General features: G+C 41.0%; 2 protein-coding genes across 2 annotated transcripts; both read right to left on the bottom strand.

Moving 5' to 3' along the window:
- Positions 1-3,173: 3,173 nt before the first annotated feature.
- Positions 3,174-8,361, bottom strand: KCNJ2 (potassium inwardly rectifying channel subfamily J member 2). Its single transcript, XM_033181985.1, has one exon. The coding sequence runs from the start codon at positions 8,194-8,196 to the stop codon at positions 6,913-6,915; it is 1,284 nt and encodes a 427-aa protein (XP_033037876.1). The 5' UTR covers positions 8,197-8,361; the 3' UTR covers positions 3,174-6,912.
- LOC117066569 (translation initiation factor IF-2-like) lies at positions 8,345-15,241 on the bottom strand. The gene is made up of 4 exons (XM_033181945.1): positions 15,146-15,241; positions 14,440-14,488; positions 13,548-14,363; positions 8,345-8,382 (listed from the first exon to the last, which is right to left on the bottom strand). The coding sequence occupies exons 1-4, from the start codon at positions 15,239-15,241 to the stop codon at positions 8,345-8,347; spliced, it is 999 nt and encodes a 332-aa protein (XP_033037836.1).

Below are 15,241 nucleotides of genomic sequence, written 5' to 3'. Positions count from 1 at the left end.
GTTATTGTTATACAGAAACTTTTTATATCTAAAACCCAGTTACTTTTCTTAGTTTTTAAGACAAAATAAATATATAACCATATCACCCATTTTCTAAGTTGTGATTGACTGGAGACCAAGTCCATATAGAAAACTCTGAGTGCCCAGTACTACATAATAATTGCTTAACAAATTTTTGGTTGAGTTGAATAGAATTTTCTAAAGTCAAACTCCTTAACTGCCTCAACCTCTTAGAATATAATCTCGAAACTGAAATAAAAAAGATCTCCGAAAATCAATACAATGAAAATAAAACCCCTGCACTGAAGCCAGGTCGTTTGTGTCTCCTCTGGGCCCTCTGAACCTCCCTGCTATTACTTATGATATTAGTCATAGAAGATTATGTGATATCCTCTCTGATAATCTATATTATATATGATATGATATATGATAAACTTATATATGCTATATTATATCATATATGATACAATAACCTATGTCATAATGGGTTGTTCTGATTTATTTGACACAAAGAATAAGAAGCAGAAAACAAACTAGTACTAGGGGACTTCTGGCAGTGGACGAAATATTAGCTGCTGGTTTCATGCTAAAAAAAGATTAAAAAGCATATCCCATCAGAAAGAGGTGCACATATTAGCTTGAGTCACATAAGGAAATGTTAAATAATATATATTATCTTTTGAATAAGGCAGATAATTGTATAATATTTTAGAAAACCATTCCTCCAAAACAAAAAAATGCCTTTGAGGCGACAAATTTCAGTTAGTTGGAGAGAACCATTTCCTAAGTCATTATTCACCATTATTATTCTGTTTAGTAACACTAACGTGCTACCTCTGGTTTACCTTGCTTCAATTCCTCCCTTCCACATTCTTAACTATTGGGTCTCCCCCTTTCTCCCAGCCATTCTACTTCTCCACTTTCCAAAGTAGGATGACCGACTCCCTTGGTTTGCCCAGAGCTTTTCCAGTTTCAGCACTGAAAGTCTTGCACTCTGGAAAACCCCTGAGTCCCAGGCAAATCAGGACAGTTGGACACCCAATTCCTAAGCCAGGCATTCTGATACTCTTATTCTACTTGTGCTACCTTGTAATTAGATATTTCTCTTTTTATAAAATCATTATAACAACCCTCAGATAGTGACTAATCATTAGGTCACTCAGCTCCATGGTCTGAAATATTCTGAAGAAACACTGAGGTCCTGAAACAAGCTGATCATGGATTTGGTTCTTTACTTCATTTAAAGCGCATAGAGCTAGCCGTCCTTTATTTATTTATGTGTTTATTTATTCACTCACTCAAATTTGGGCAAACAAATATGATTTATTCAATCAGTTTTGCTAGCTTGAAAATGAACATTTCTAGATGGAAATTTGTTTTTTTCTTGGCAGGTATGACCTGGAAAGCTGCTGCTTTTGAAGGCTAGAGCTTGGAGGTCTTGCCTCACTTGTCACTCAAAAGACAGTCCAAGCAAAAGGACTCTGAAATTCCACCCCTGCCTTTTCTTTTTGTATACATATTTAATAAAATAAAAAATAGAGGCCTGTAGAGCATGCAACTCACTGCCTAGCGTTACCATAACTGGTCTTGCTTAATTATCTCAATTGCCCAGAGGATTGTGTTACACCTTTGGCTGTCATGGGCAGAAAGCAAAAGTGTGCATGTGGTCGGGTGCCTGCAGCTTGGTTAGTAACAGAACTTTGTGGTTTCGCCTGGAGACAGAGCTAAACAATTCCTCGTTAATTGAAATTAATCTTAAGTTTGAAATTGACCCAAATCCCACAACCAGTGTTTGTAATTATTCTACTCCTTGTAAGTTGTTCTCTTCTCACCAAACATTAAATGAGGAATTTAGGAACAGGTTATGAACAAGGCAAGAATTCTGCACTAATGTATGCTGTGCAAACAAAAAGGATGTATTTTCACTACTGAAAAGGATAAAAACTGAAAAGCAGAAACGCCTTAAATGGTGAAGCTTTTACTAAGCATATGTACGAAAAGAAAGAGCATAGAGTAGTCGCAAAAAACCACCACCTAGTGTTGAGTGGCCTGAGTTTAAGTCTCAGCACTAATAATTCATGTACGCACTTGGACAAGGTGCTTAACCTCTCTGAGCCCGAGTTTCTTCATTTCTTAAATGAGGATAATAATACAGCCTATTCCACAGAGCTGCTGTTAAGACTAAATTATTTAGTACTTAGAAAGGATTTAGAGTCATATTTGAAACATAAATAATAATTGCCATATTAAAGAAAAAATAGCAAGGTACAACCCATATTTTAGAATGCAAATTTTCTCCATATTTCCAACCTTGAAAAACATGTATTTATTTCCAATCTGCCAGAGAAAGTGGCATTTCCTTTGGGACTACATATCCTTGGTAGCTTTGTGACCTGAAACAATATATAGCTGAGTGGATAAAACTAGGTTTAGATGCAGGTAAAACTGGAATTCAAATACTACCTCACTGATTCATGAGCTTTAAAATTCATACTCAGTTTCTTCACCTAAAACAGGGGTCAACATACTACTGGCCATGAGCCAAATCTAGCCCGCTGGCTGTAGAAGTTAGTAAAAATTGTTTGAAACAGAGCCATACCATTTGTTTTCATACTGCCTGTAACTGCTTTCACATTACAAGGCTGCATTTGCATAGCTGAGACAAAGACCCTCTGGTTCATAAAGCCAACAAATACTCATTGCCTGGCCCTTTACAAAACTTATTTGCCAAGTCTTAATCTATAATACAAAATAATAACATCCTGATTTGGTTTCTGTGGGAATGAGATAAAAATAATATGTAATGCAAGAACTCTACACATAGTTGAGACTCAATAAAGAGTAACTACACATTATCACCCATTAAACAGAGAATCAAAATCTAAACTTCATAATATTTTTGTTAGTTTTTTTTTTTTTTTTTGGCTAGTTTATTGGTCTTTTCTATTCCCTTTCTACCTAGGCTATTGTATCCAAAAACAAAATATGAGCTTGACTTCCTCAAACTTGAATTAAACGAATCTGCCACCCCACTGCACCTGTCTGTTGAGGCCATTTCTATGGCTCTATTCATCTAACCTCTCAGGGTTTATGTTCTATTGTTTGGGAACATTTGCTTTATGGTGTTTCTAGAGTAATCATACAGGAAGCCCAAAGATTCTTCCACCAATTTGTTTTCAATTTTTAACTTTTTATTTAGAAATAATAAAATAAGACATAATATATAAAAATATGTACAATCCATGGTTTGTGCAGTACAATAGGAAGACTTTAGATACAAAAAGACAGCAAATGGGAAAATAATAACTATCACGATTGTCAATGGCTAGGATTGTTCAACTTGCCAGAGCCCAGAGCTGAAACCCAAAATTACTAGAAAAGAGATTCTACTTTGCTGAGGGTTAGGGATGGGCAGGTAACTACGCCACACTTTTTTTTTTTTTTTTTTTTACCTGAACATTATTAGACACAGAGTGAAAAAGAACTCACTCTACTTCTCAGGACAAGCTTTTGCTTTTACTGAGTGGTTTCTTATAAAATATGAAGTGACATTAATTGTAAGGGAAATACGATTTACGGGACAGAGCTCATCAAATAAACATCAAGAGTTGGGGTTGGAGTGTATTAGGAAGAAAGGAAGTAAAGAGAAGAAAGAATACATTAACAGAATAAAAACAAAGTAAAACAAACTTTTCTAGGAATTTGAAAATGACAACAGTGCTCTAGTGACATCCTTAAAATGTCTGATTCAAGTATACTCTTAGAGGGATAGAAAACTACTCCTTTCTCAATAATCAAAATAGAATTCACTTTGTCTACGTTTTATTTAAAAATAGGATAACCAGGAATCTATGGCTCCCCCCAAAAATATAGTGCCCTTCCAGATATGGGCAAAAATTCTTTAAAAGGGAATAAATCCTAAGTAAATTCAACAGGGAAACTGCTTGCAATAGAGAAGCAACACACATCTGGGAATCCACCCCAGATATTCACGGTGAGTCCCCTCCATCTGCATTCTAATGACATGTGTACACTAATTAAGGAGACCCAGTCAAGAAGGACAAATATTTTGAAGGTAAAATGCAGCAATCAATGTCGTGCATTACCTGTGTCTTGGCTCTTGACAAAAAAAGAAAGAAAAAATTGCCATTTAAAGCTTGTAACTGTTAAAATGCTAATAACTAGAAAAAGGTTTCAAATGAACAGTCCATGCTGAAATAAATAACAGAAGAACATAGCAATACGAACCTTATAAGGCTGGTATATATTTGCTAAAACCATGCTAACCGGTAGCATATAGGTACTAGCTCTCAGAAATTGCTGCACTGACATTATACTTTCTATGGCAATTATTTTTCTTTACAGACCTCTATTTACATTTGGCTTTAAATATGAAAATATCTGATAAACTTTATAAAATGTACACTTTAAAAACATAGCTTCTGCAAAATTTTCTTGAAAAAACAAACCTGTGCACCAGAAATTTTATATTTTTTTCTCTTTTTCAGAAATAAGTTGAAAGATTTCCCTCCCTCTTTCTTGCCCCCCCCCATACCCACCCCCTTTCAAATTTCTCAAGTCTTTTTAAGTGGCAGCACTCTGTGTTTAGGGGGAGCCTCTTTTGTGGCCACCCCCATTCTCCACTGTATCTTCATTTAATTTACGTATCACTGAATACTCTTTGGTTTGATTATTTTCCTTTGCAAAACGTCATAATAGCAGCAGCTGAAGCCCTCAATATCCTCTCACTGTCAAGAACCAAATTGTTGCCTCTTCTGTAAGTTTTCTTGTCCACTCAATCCCCAATTCCTCCAACTCTTTAAACACCTTCCCAGACCTGCCTTTACATTTGGATCTAAAACAACCACTTGCTTAACATCTCTTTCTTGGTTTCATTGAAAATAACACCTCAGTTTTCAAAGCCATCAAATCTGAAGGCTGAAAACAGCAAAAATTGTCATAGTTTTGCAGGCACGGCATTCAGATATGGCTGTTCAAGAACCAGAGACCATCACAAACATCAGTTTACAAAATACATGATTCTAGAACAAGCTGTTTTTTAATGGCATACAGAGATATAATACCATAAGAGAGTTGATTTTGAGACTCCAATTAAAAAGAAAAGTCAGTAACCCCAGAATTCACAAATAGGGAATTTTAAATTAAAAAAAAAAAAAAAAAAAAAAAAAGGAGTTCCATTATTGAGCTACAGTGAGAAAAAAAAAAAAAAAAAAAATGTTTCTAGCAAGGCAGTCAGCCAGGCAGGGGAGGCTTCTGGAAAACAATGTGTCCGTCCTTAGTAACCTGCTCTAGGGCTCCACAGGAGACAATGCTTAGCTCACATTCAATCATAAGTATGCACACAGAAAAGGGAAATAGCCTTTTTAGACCATTATCTCCTTTAGTTGTCATTATGTTGTATTTTTATGACTCTCTTTGACCCTAAAATACTGAGACATTTTCATTACTCTCCTCTGCCATAAAAAAGGCAAGTTTCCTCTTCCTCCTAAATACTTGATCTGAAGTGCTGCATCAAATGGGCTTGTCCACACCTCCCTGTTCCCCCGCTTTGGCATTCGCTGCCCTATCTGACACTGTAGGACTCACTCCAGACAGACTGATCAGAGGAACAAGCGTGGAGGTCAGGTGTGGCATCTCCTCTAAGGTGAAGGTGGGCTGGCGATGTCCTGACAGTCCAGGCAATAAATTCAGCAGCAAAGGTTTAAACCCATTTATCTTTCACGCTGGTTGGCTCAGTTTTGAGAATGCCAGGATGCCAAGGAGGTCCTATGAAGATCTTATCTTATGAAATGAATTTTGGAATGTGCAAAAGGGAAAGCCCAGAAAAATGTAAGAGTACATCACCATCTCGCACACTACACATGAGCCTGGCCAGCACTGCCTAGCAGGAAAGGATGGATGTTGGTATTGTGTGTGTGTGAATTTTACTGCCCCTTTCTTCTTCTTCCTCTTAAAATAAAAAAAGTTACATGAAAGGACAAAATTTTAAAAAGCACTACACTGACTAGACTCGGTGAGTATGATGCTCTATTTTCTGAATAAGGTGCAAAATGAACCAGCGGTTCAAGGTCTTGCTGAGGTTCAAAGTTATTGTCTCTTGATTTCAAGGCAGCCCATGGGGCTTTGTTTTCTTTTAAGTGTAAGCTCCACTGTGCAAAAATATGCATTATCTTTGGTATTTATTTTAGGTAGTTTAACTTAAAATTTGAGATAACCCATTAACATCATGGAGGAAAAAAAAAACAACAACAACCCAGAGGCTACCATTTGGCTAGTGTTACATAATGCCCTTATGTAACAGAGAGAGAGAAAAAAAAATCAATTCTAGCAAACAAATTACTGGCCTCAAAAAATCAGGCTCTTGTTTTGGCAGTTAATAGCCAAATACTTGCCACTTTGAAGCGCATCATGAGCTTTCAATCAAGTTCAACACTGACTTTAAAATTACACAAAAGGAAAACTACACTGCAACAAAAATACACATTTGTGTTCATGTAGTTAGCAGCTTTTCAAAAATTAAGGCAGAGTCTTGCCTTTGTTATGCCATTAAAAACATCCTTGTTCCCTAAAGAGAAGCATTCTGGATAAATCAAATACCCAGCCAAGGCTTGCCTGCAAGTTCAAGTTTTGGAAAAACACAAAACAAAACATAAAAACCCATAACTTATTCTACAACATCTATGTGGCACCGGGTCACATGGAGGCATGGTTAGTGCTTTATGCTAATCATGGAGCTTACAGTCTTTCTTTGAAACCATTGTGCTTGCCTCAGTCCCTTGTGGCCGCTTGCTTGACCCATCTTGACCAGTACCGTCATCTGTATAACTGTTTTGGGCCTCTGACCGACAGACTGTGTTGTAAAGTAACTATTCCAGAGAAGGAATCAGTCAGTCATATCTCCGACTCTCGCCGTAAGGGCCTGGGCTCTAGAGGTACACTTGCCTGGTTGTGAAGGTCTATGTCAGGGGGCGTGTCCGTACTAGTGCTTTCTGGAACTCCATTTTCACTGTCATCTTCCTCTTTGCTTGTGAGGGCAACTTCATTTTCATAGCAAAATGAATTCGCATTTGAGAGGATGTATTTCTTTTCTGCTAAGTCTCTTGCACTACAAAGGGGAGTGTTGGGGACTTCGTAAGTTTTGTGGAACCTGGAATAGTCCACTTTGTAGTAGTGCTTCTCTTCAAAGAGCACAGGCTCATAGCGGTGGCCCCACAGGATTTCATTTGCTAGATAAGAGCTACGGCACTGTGTCGTCATGGCAGTGGCTTCCACCATGCCTTCCAGTATGACCACGATTTCAAAGTCTGCGTTGTCAATGTCCTGTTTACTCAAATCATATAAAGGGCTGTCTTCGTCTATTTCATGGACTATAGTGATTGGGGACACCAGAAATATACGATCGATTCCACTGTCAAACCCAACATTGATGTCTATCTGATCCAGAGGGATATACTCCCCTTCAGAAGTGATTCTGGATTTGAGGAGCTGTGCTCGGACATGAGCTTCCACCAAGTGGCTTTTCCGAAGATTGCCCACTCGCCACATCAAACACAGCTTGCCATCTCTCATGGCAATCACAGCATTGTGACTGAAGACGAGAGTCTCGTTTCTCTTCTTTGGCTTTGCCATCTTGGCCATGACTGCACCAATGATGAAAGCATCAATGATGCAGCCCACGATTGACTGGAACACCACCATGAAAACAGCAATTGGGCATTCATCCGTGACACACCTGAAACCATAGCCTATGGTTGTCTGGGTCTCAATGGAGAAGAGGAAGGCAGCCGTGAAGCTGTTGACCTCAGACACACAAGCTTTGCCCTCTTTGGATGCATCCAGGTCCCCATGGAGCAGAGCTATCAACCAAAACACACAGCCAAAAAACAGCCATGACAGGACGAAAGCCAGGCAGAAGATAACCAGCATCCACCGCCAGCGAATGTCCACACACGTGGTGAAGATGTCTGCGAGGTACCGTTGCCCCTTCTCACCCACGTTGATGAACTGAACGTTACAGTGACCATCTTTCTTTACAAAGCGGCTCCTGCACTGTTGTCGGGTGTGGACTTTACTCTTCCCATTCCCAAAGCCATTTGCAACTGCCATGGTGGCCAACTTCATACCGTCTTCTTCTGAAGAGACAATGCTGTAGCGGTTGGTTCGCACACTGCCCATCGCTTCTGCTGGGGACTCCAGTGCTTCTGCTTTGGAAAACAGTCTGAGTTTTTGCAAAACGCTTTGGAGAAACAGTTTTGAATGTTCGGTGAAGACACACACACACAAAAAATGAGGAGAGATGGGTGTCTCTGGGAGCCTCGGGGTTCTACCAAGGTCTGTCTACTGACATCCAGAGAACATGTCCTGCAAGAAAAGACAGATTGTGCATTACAAAATAAGCCACTCTTAAAGAATTCTACTGTCTAAGACAATATATCCTAACAAAAACACATAATCAGGTAAAGATAAGTATACTTCACATTAAATTATAAGGTTTTACATTTCTTTGTATCCTAAGCATGCTTTGTAAAACTTTTATTTAAAAGCATAAAGTTGTTAAACATAGGAGAGTTGTCTGTGACAGTTGTTCAACCAAAATGTCAGGTCAGGTCCCCTTTCCCTTATTTTTGGCCAGGGATCTAGAATATTCTGTTTTTCAGGTCTACCTCTCCCTTCTCTTATTCTCTTCTTCGGCCTGCCCCACTTGCTAGGATCCCTGTTAAGCAGATGAAAGACTGTCTGATTCCAAGGTTTGTCGTAAAATTTTTGGAAAAAGGGCATGTTTAGAAATCTTCACGTGGACGCAGTATTGATATTCACTGAGTTGCATGCACATGACGGGAGAATATGAGGGCCCCTGATGGCAAGGTTGAAATCGGAAGACAGACTATTTTGTTTAAATGATATAACTAGCAGACCGGATAGGCTGAGGAAATGCTAGAGGACGAAAGTCAGATTCCCACCTACAAATATAATAGTGACGTGGATTTTGGAGTAGGCTTGATTGAGTGTATCCTGAAAACAGAGGGAACTCGTGGACAAAATCTCCTACGATGGTAAATACTGCCCCTATTGCTTATAATCATCTGAAATGGATCCCAGTTTCTGGATACTGTTTGGGCTTGCTTCATCACTTCTCACACTTCAAGCAACCACTATGCAGAAATGCCTGCTAAGTCTCTATTAGTGCAGGTAATTCTGGCTTGAAGACTTTGAAGACGCAGGTTTGCTCTGGGGGATAGAGAGCAATTCTGTTGCCTAGCAATAAGAGTCCTGAAATTCTCCTGAGATGGGGCTGTCATGTGTAATGACAGGCTAGGAAGTAAGCACCATTGTGCCAAAGGACCAGGTCTTTAGCGGATTGAGATAAGGCAGGAACTCATTTCATGTCAGTCCAGTGCTGTGTTCTCTCAGACAGAGACAACTGTGTAAAGACAGATCATAAATGCCAGTCCGCTTACTTTCACTTCCAGCGCTGTTATTTGCTACAGGTTCCTATGGAGAAGGCACTCACCTTTACCTAATATGTGCAAATAGTAGTTCTCAGTTTTCTCCCATTGCCTCATTCTTCCCTAGGTAAGAACTATCTATTTACTTTAACTTGCCATCCTCACTCCTAAGAAACTATTTCCCTTGACTAACTAACAAAAACCTAAGAGAAAGTCTAAGGTGTTTTCCTTACCAAATGTGTGATAGCAAAACTAATATAAGTTAGAACTGAAAAATAAAGCCCATCCTTAACTTTTCATACAACCAAATCCTTCTGCTATATTAAAGGGGGGCAATGAATAACTCATGAATGGAGTCAGAGATTTGTTGGTGCCTGATAATGAAGACTCCATTTTTTTCTTCTCCTCTAAATCCATTAAGATTAAACAGTTAACAGAACCGATTTCAGCCAAGCCAGCTGCAAACAAATAAAGCAATCCATTTACGTTGTTTCTGTGCGATCCCTTAAAAAGAGGCAAGGTGCATTGCCTTTGAAAATGCCTTGTTACTGTCTTTTGACTTCTTCTTTATCCAAGTTATTATGCAAGAATGTGCCCCAACACATTTTTCCTGAGATTAGTCATCTATGAAAATTGCAATGTGTGTTACATTTTGGCAGCTTTTGACACCTAAATGATGCTTGGTTTGAAAGTGCCTTTGAATCACTTTATAAAAAGAAGTTACTGTGCTTTCTTAACCTTCCACCTGCTTCAATGTTTGGTCTGCTTCCCTGTGAAGTTTGCACTTGGACCAAAGAAACAAGAATCCTACCCCTCAAGGTTCTAGATCCTGTACATGGACAGCATTTTTCAAGCAATTAGTTCATCTCAGTTGTCTCACATTTCTAAACAGACAGAGACAGCAACACCACCAAATGCAGGTGTACGTTTCAAAAAAAAGGGAGAAGAGCTTCATTTAATGAATGCTTTGTATTCTTGAGTTCTGATTGACTTCAGAACTTTATATTATAAGCTGACACCAAGAAATTCCCTTTTCATGATTCAAAACAATCCTTCCTTGTGAGTTACCATGAGGGGCCATGAGTAGACAGTCTCAAATTTCTTCTGACTTATTTCTGTACTCCTTCCAGATTCAAACATAACAACCATATGAAATCTAAAGACTGAATTATGACTTTCCAAAAATCTTGACCCCGGGACATTTGTTTGAATTCCACAAATCACACAATACCAGCTTCCTACGAATAGCTTTCCACATTTAGAATCTTGAAAGTGGTCTGTGTTGGGAGACTATTATTGTCTTATTTCCATTGCTAATAACAGAATTTGTCCCACATGTGGAGCATCATTTAGAAATTTTACCATTTCTTCCTGGAAAGAGAAAAAGAGGAATTTCGGATTTTGGTTTGTTTTGTTTTGTTTGGCAAAATGAAAACTTTTGCCACTTCAAATAGATATGCCCCAAAACAGATTTATGTGTGAATGCATGTGCACACACATATACTATGTATTCAGACTTTTTGTGGAGCTGATTACATAGCTAAAAGCTAGAACCCATCAGGGTTTGATGGGGTAACGGTCTTAATGTTTCATGGTAAAAATTGCTTTCACTGTTAACCTGCTCACATGCCTGAGTGACTTTAAGCAAGCAGAAAACTTCCTTGCCCGGTCCTCTCTCACTAGCAATTACCAATACATGAGCAAGCTGGGAAAAGCTATCATTACAAAAACAGGGCTTACATGCAACTTTATTTCAAGCACATATTCAAAATAATGTTTTGAGATGCAATCAATTAGGAATAGATGAGAACACTAAGTGATACAAATCCAGAGAATTGAAATTTGATTTGATGAACAATGTGTAAATTTCCCTTCCAGCCAAAATATTTAAGGGCCTAGATGTAAATTTCATGGACACAAATAATCATTTTTATCCAGGCCATAACCCATGATGTAGAAAGTATTTTTGGGAAATTGAGAGGTTACATGTGGTGCTGTTCATGTTAAGACTATTTATAGGCTGAGCCAAAATTAAGCATAAGCAATGGAAAAAATAGTTCAGCGCTTTAAACTTAGGTAGATGTTAAAGCAGAAAGAGCTATGGATAAATGTAAGGTCAAGGAGATCACATGGTACAAATGGGGGATCTAAATTGCTTTGACAATATAGGTAATACTTCCAATATGGTTTATGAATAACTAAAACAAAATCAAATGAGAGTGAATGTGTCCTGAAACATGGCATGATGTGCAATGAATAAGAAAGTTTCTAAGGACAGGAAATAAAGATAGCAAAAGAAAACGTACTGGGCTGAGAGGTCTGCTAATGAGTGTTTAGAGCAGCTATTTCCCAGCTGATGCCATATAGACCAGCCTGAGTGTGCTCTGGGCACATGCTGCTATGTGAGCACAACTGCTAGGAAAGCAACCTCTTAGAAGCTCAATAAACATAAGGGAGGAGGAGGGGGAGGAGGGAGGGGAGGGGGAGGAGGGAGGGGAGGGGGATACCCATCTATCTACGTGAGCCCCATGTCTAACATTTATATTCAACGACACTTGGCTTGTAGCACTGCTCAGCATTTGCATATGCTGAAAAACAAACATGTTTGGTAAATAAAAATATACACTTAAAAAATTGAAACATCCAATCTGTGCAGGTAGCTCTTTTCAATCTTTCAGGCTACGCAAAAGTCATACAAGGACGCTACAGCTAACCAGAGATTCTGCAACTGAGGAGTCCGAAGGATGTAGAAAAACTGTGTTCTTTTATTTTTTTAAAAGGAAAATTCACAAGAGTTTAGATCAAATATTTCTTATGGAGACCAAGAACATTAAAAAACAAAGTGTCATTAAAATATGAGAAAGGAGGGCAGGAAGCTAAGTAAAATGGCCTTGACCTCATCCTCACCCTTCCCACCATGCTTCAGTTAACATCTCTTACCCCTTCTGAGCACCAGGATTTTTTCCAGATAGTGGCAAATAGAAATGAAACATTTGGAAATGAGCACGAAAACGCTAACAAGCGTACCGACAATGTACATCAGACACACAACAGTGACTGGCGAGAGGAAATCTGGCAGCCTATTGATTATTAATGTGAAAAGAAAACAAATGGTAAAATGCAATATGGATTCTCTGCATATCCAAGGTTTTCAAATAACACCTTATTTCCTAACAAGTAAAATCTGAATTTATGAAAATCGTCAGAATGCACAGCCTTATCCTAGTGATCATCCTATGATATCCTTACCCAGACACAGACATTAAACTGCCCATTTCCTACCCTTATTTTTTTTCCAATTGTCATGATGAATCCATGCTATGATGCAATCTTTTTGCAGAGTCAAGTCGTTTTGACTATTTTGCTTCCCTAAAACCACACTGTCTTCAAGCCAGGTATTACCATTATTACTAAAAATAACAAATTGTTTAGGGGAGAGTGAAATGTAATGTGAAAGTTTTGCGATCCTCAGGCTCAAATCCAACTCGTGCTCCCGCTCTTCTTTCAGGAAGGCAACTTTGAGACACTCTGTTTGAAACTCACAGCTATACTTTGAAGCAATGACGAAAAAAAAAAAACCAAAAAACAAAAACCAAAAAAAAAAAAAAAAACCGCCAAGGATCAAGAATAGTGCTAAGTCCCAAGATTTGCCAAGGTTTAAGACCAGGGCTCAAGACGCACGCCCAAACCCTCAACCACGTTTTCTTTTTTTTTTTTTTTTTCCCTTAGAGTGAGAACCGAACACAGACACTCTCGCCCTTGCCTCCAAACCCAGTTATCTCGCTACAGCTGGTGCACTGGAAGTTATGAGCACAAACAGATGCTGCAGAGAAATCTGTTTCTATTGCTCAACTGTTCCAAGCATGTCTCAGTATTTTTAGCTCTGGGGATGTTCTGGTGCGCACACAAACTATATAGGCATGATCTGGGACTCCGGAGCGTGGGTGAGCGCTACAGCAGTGTGACAGCTGTGCACCTCTGGAGCAGCGGGGCAAGGTAGGGTAGGGGACGGCGGCCAGAGTCCATTCCCCAGGACACACCGGCAGCAAGCGAAAAGGAAGAAAACACAGCAGCCCTTACCTGTTGCTGGCGCAGGAGCATGGGGACATGGAGTGGAAGTGGGGGGTACAGAGGCATGTAAGATCCAGTGGTTTGTAAAAAGCGAGTGAGCCAAAGCACACCAGAATTCCCAACACCCAGCCTGCAGGCGCCGGGAAGGCTGCACGCTGGCCAGGGCTCCAGTGCGCTCTGCAATATCCTGGGCTCTTTTGAGGCGGTCCGTGCGACACCGGCTCTCCTGGCCCCACCCCCGGTCGCTGCCGGCCAATCGCAGCGCGCCTGGCCGCGCGGCCGGCCCCGGGAACCGCGGAGGGGAGGGGAGGATGCTGCGAGGCGTTGCCAGCGGAGGGAACCTGCCGCCGCCTCCTCCCCCTCCACCCTCGGAGCCCGGCCGGGGGAGTCGGGCCCGGGCCGGGGAGGAGGAAGTTGCGGCCCAGCTGGGACAGCAGCAGGTGGGAAGCTCCGCGCCCGGCTGTTGCGGCTGTCTGATTGCAGCCTGGCCTTGGGCAAAGCTTCCTACTCCGTCTGGAGCCCCACACACTTCCCGGTTCCCCCGCTCGGGGGCCGCTTGCCCTGCGTGCTCCTCGAGGGGCCTGCGAGGTGCCAGCGCCGGAGAGAGACATTTGCCGCCGGGGCAGGAGTGCTCGTCGGCCCCGGCACGTCTCGCTCTCCCCTCCCTCTCTGCCGGAGCCCCTCGGCCCTTGGAAGCCCCCCGGGGAGGCTGCAGCGCCCGGAGCAGCGGCTGAGTCAATGGGGCGAGGGACTGGGACGGGCGCGCAGAGCCCCCAGGCTTGAGACGCGCGCAAGTGCGGTCACTGCAGCGCTGCTTGGCTGTTTCTTCTCCCGACAGTTCGCGAATTACTTACAAGGAGCCTAGGCTTCTCTGAAGGGTGGACGGCTCGTTCCCTCTCGCCTTGTCCGCCCTCAATCTCTCCCACCGCCGCCCGGCACGCTTTGCTGATCTAAAATCAGAACAATTAGAGAGTAATGATTTTTTTGGAATAGCAACTCCTACAGACACTGAGATCTGCCCTCGCTTCAGCGCCTCCCAGCCCTCATTCCCAGCAGCCAGGCAAGAGCGCGCAGACCCCTAAAAAGCAGCTTGTGTTATCCGGGTCTGGATCCTGGAACTTTATAAACTAATCCGTGTGTGTGTGTAAACCGAAGAGTAAGTGCCTATTATTTCTGAGTACTTTGGTGTCCTAAGGAAGCTTTGCTTCTAAAGGACAGGATATATTTTAGGAGTCTCCTTCCACTGAGTTTTTTAAATGTTTATTTCCTCGAGCGATCAAACGTGTCTTATGTGCAGTTTATTTAAACTTCGAAAGGCCTCCTTGAGTCGCTAAACTAATTCAGCAAACTAGCTGGTGTTGTGGACGGCGCAGTCGGGATGGATTTTTGTGTGTAGGAGAGGTGAAACTGACAATTCAAGGAAAGGTTCTGTGCGAGTCCCCACCTCCCATCCTCATATCCACACGTGGCCCCTAGGAGGTGCTGGTGAAATATGGTTGCTTAGGTTTTGCAGCTACGCACTTAATCCTGCCTCACCAAGTGTGCCTTTTTTCTTAGCACTGAGCAAGGTACTTAAATTAAAAGGGTGTGCAAGAGATGATTCATACAGTGTAGCTGCTCTGATAGCCAAATGGCGATGTGATTCCAGTTAATTTGTTGAGATTATACTGTTCAGCAAGTCCTGTTACCAACTCTGTTGCCAT

The sequence above is a fragment of the Trachypithecus francoisi genome, unplaced genomic scaffold (genome assembly GCF_009764315.1).
Source record: "Trachypithecus francoisi isolate TF-2019V2 unplaced genomic scaffold, Tfra_2.0 Lachesis_group20, whole genome shotgun sequence".
Lineage (NCBI taxonomy): Eukaryota > Metazoa > Chordata > Mammalia > Primates > Cercopithecidae > Trachypithecus > Trachypithecus francoisi.
The sequence above is the reverse complement of the archived record's forward strand: the minus strand, read 5'-3'. Positions and strand labels throughout refer to the sequence as shown.

Bases quoted from the DNA above. Each gene is read 5' to 3' on its own strand.
- KCNJ2 (XM_033181985.1), bottom strand. From the start codon at position 8,196: ATGGGCAGTGTGCGAACCAACCGCTACAGCATTGTCTCTTCAGAAGAA.
- LOC117066569 (XM_033181945.1), bottom strand. From the start codon at position 15,241: ATGGCAACAGAGTTGGTAACAGGACTTGCTGAACAGTATAATCTCAAC. The intron at 14,364-14,439 runs GCGAGAGGGAAC...TGTCGGGAGAAG, and splicing joins AGAGATTGAGGGCGGACAAG to AAACAGCCAAGCAGCGCTGC. The intron at 8,383-13,547 runs GTAAGGGCTGCT...CTTTTCTTGCAG, and splicing joins TGCTCCTGCGCCAGCAACAG to GACATGTTCTCTGGATGTCA.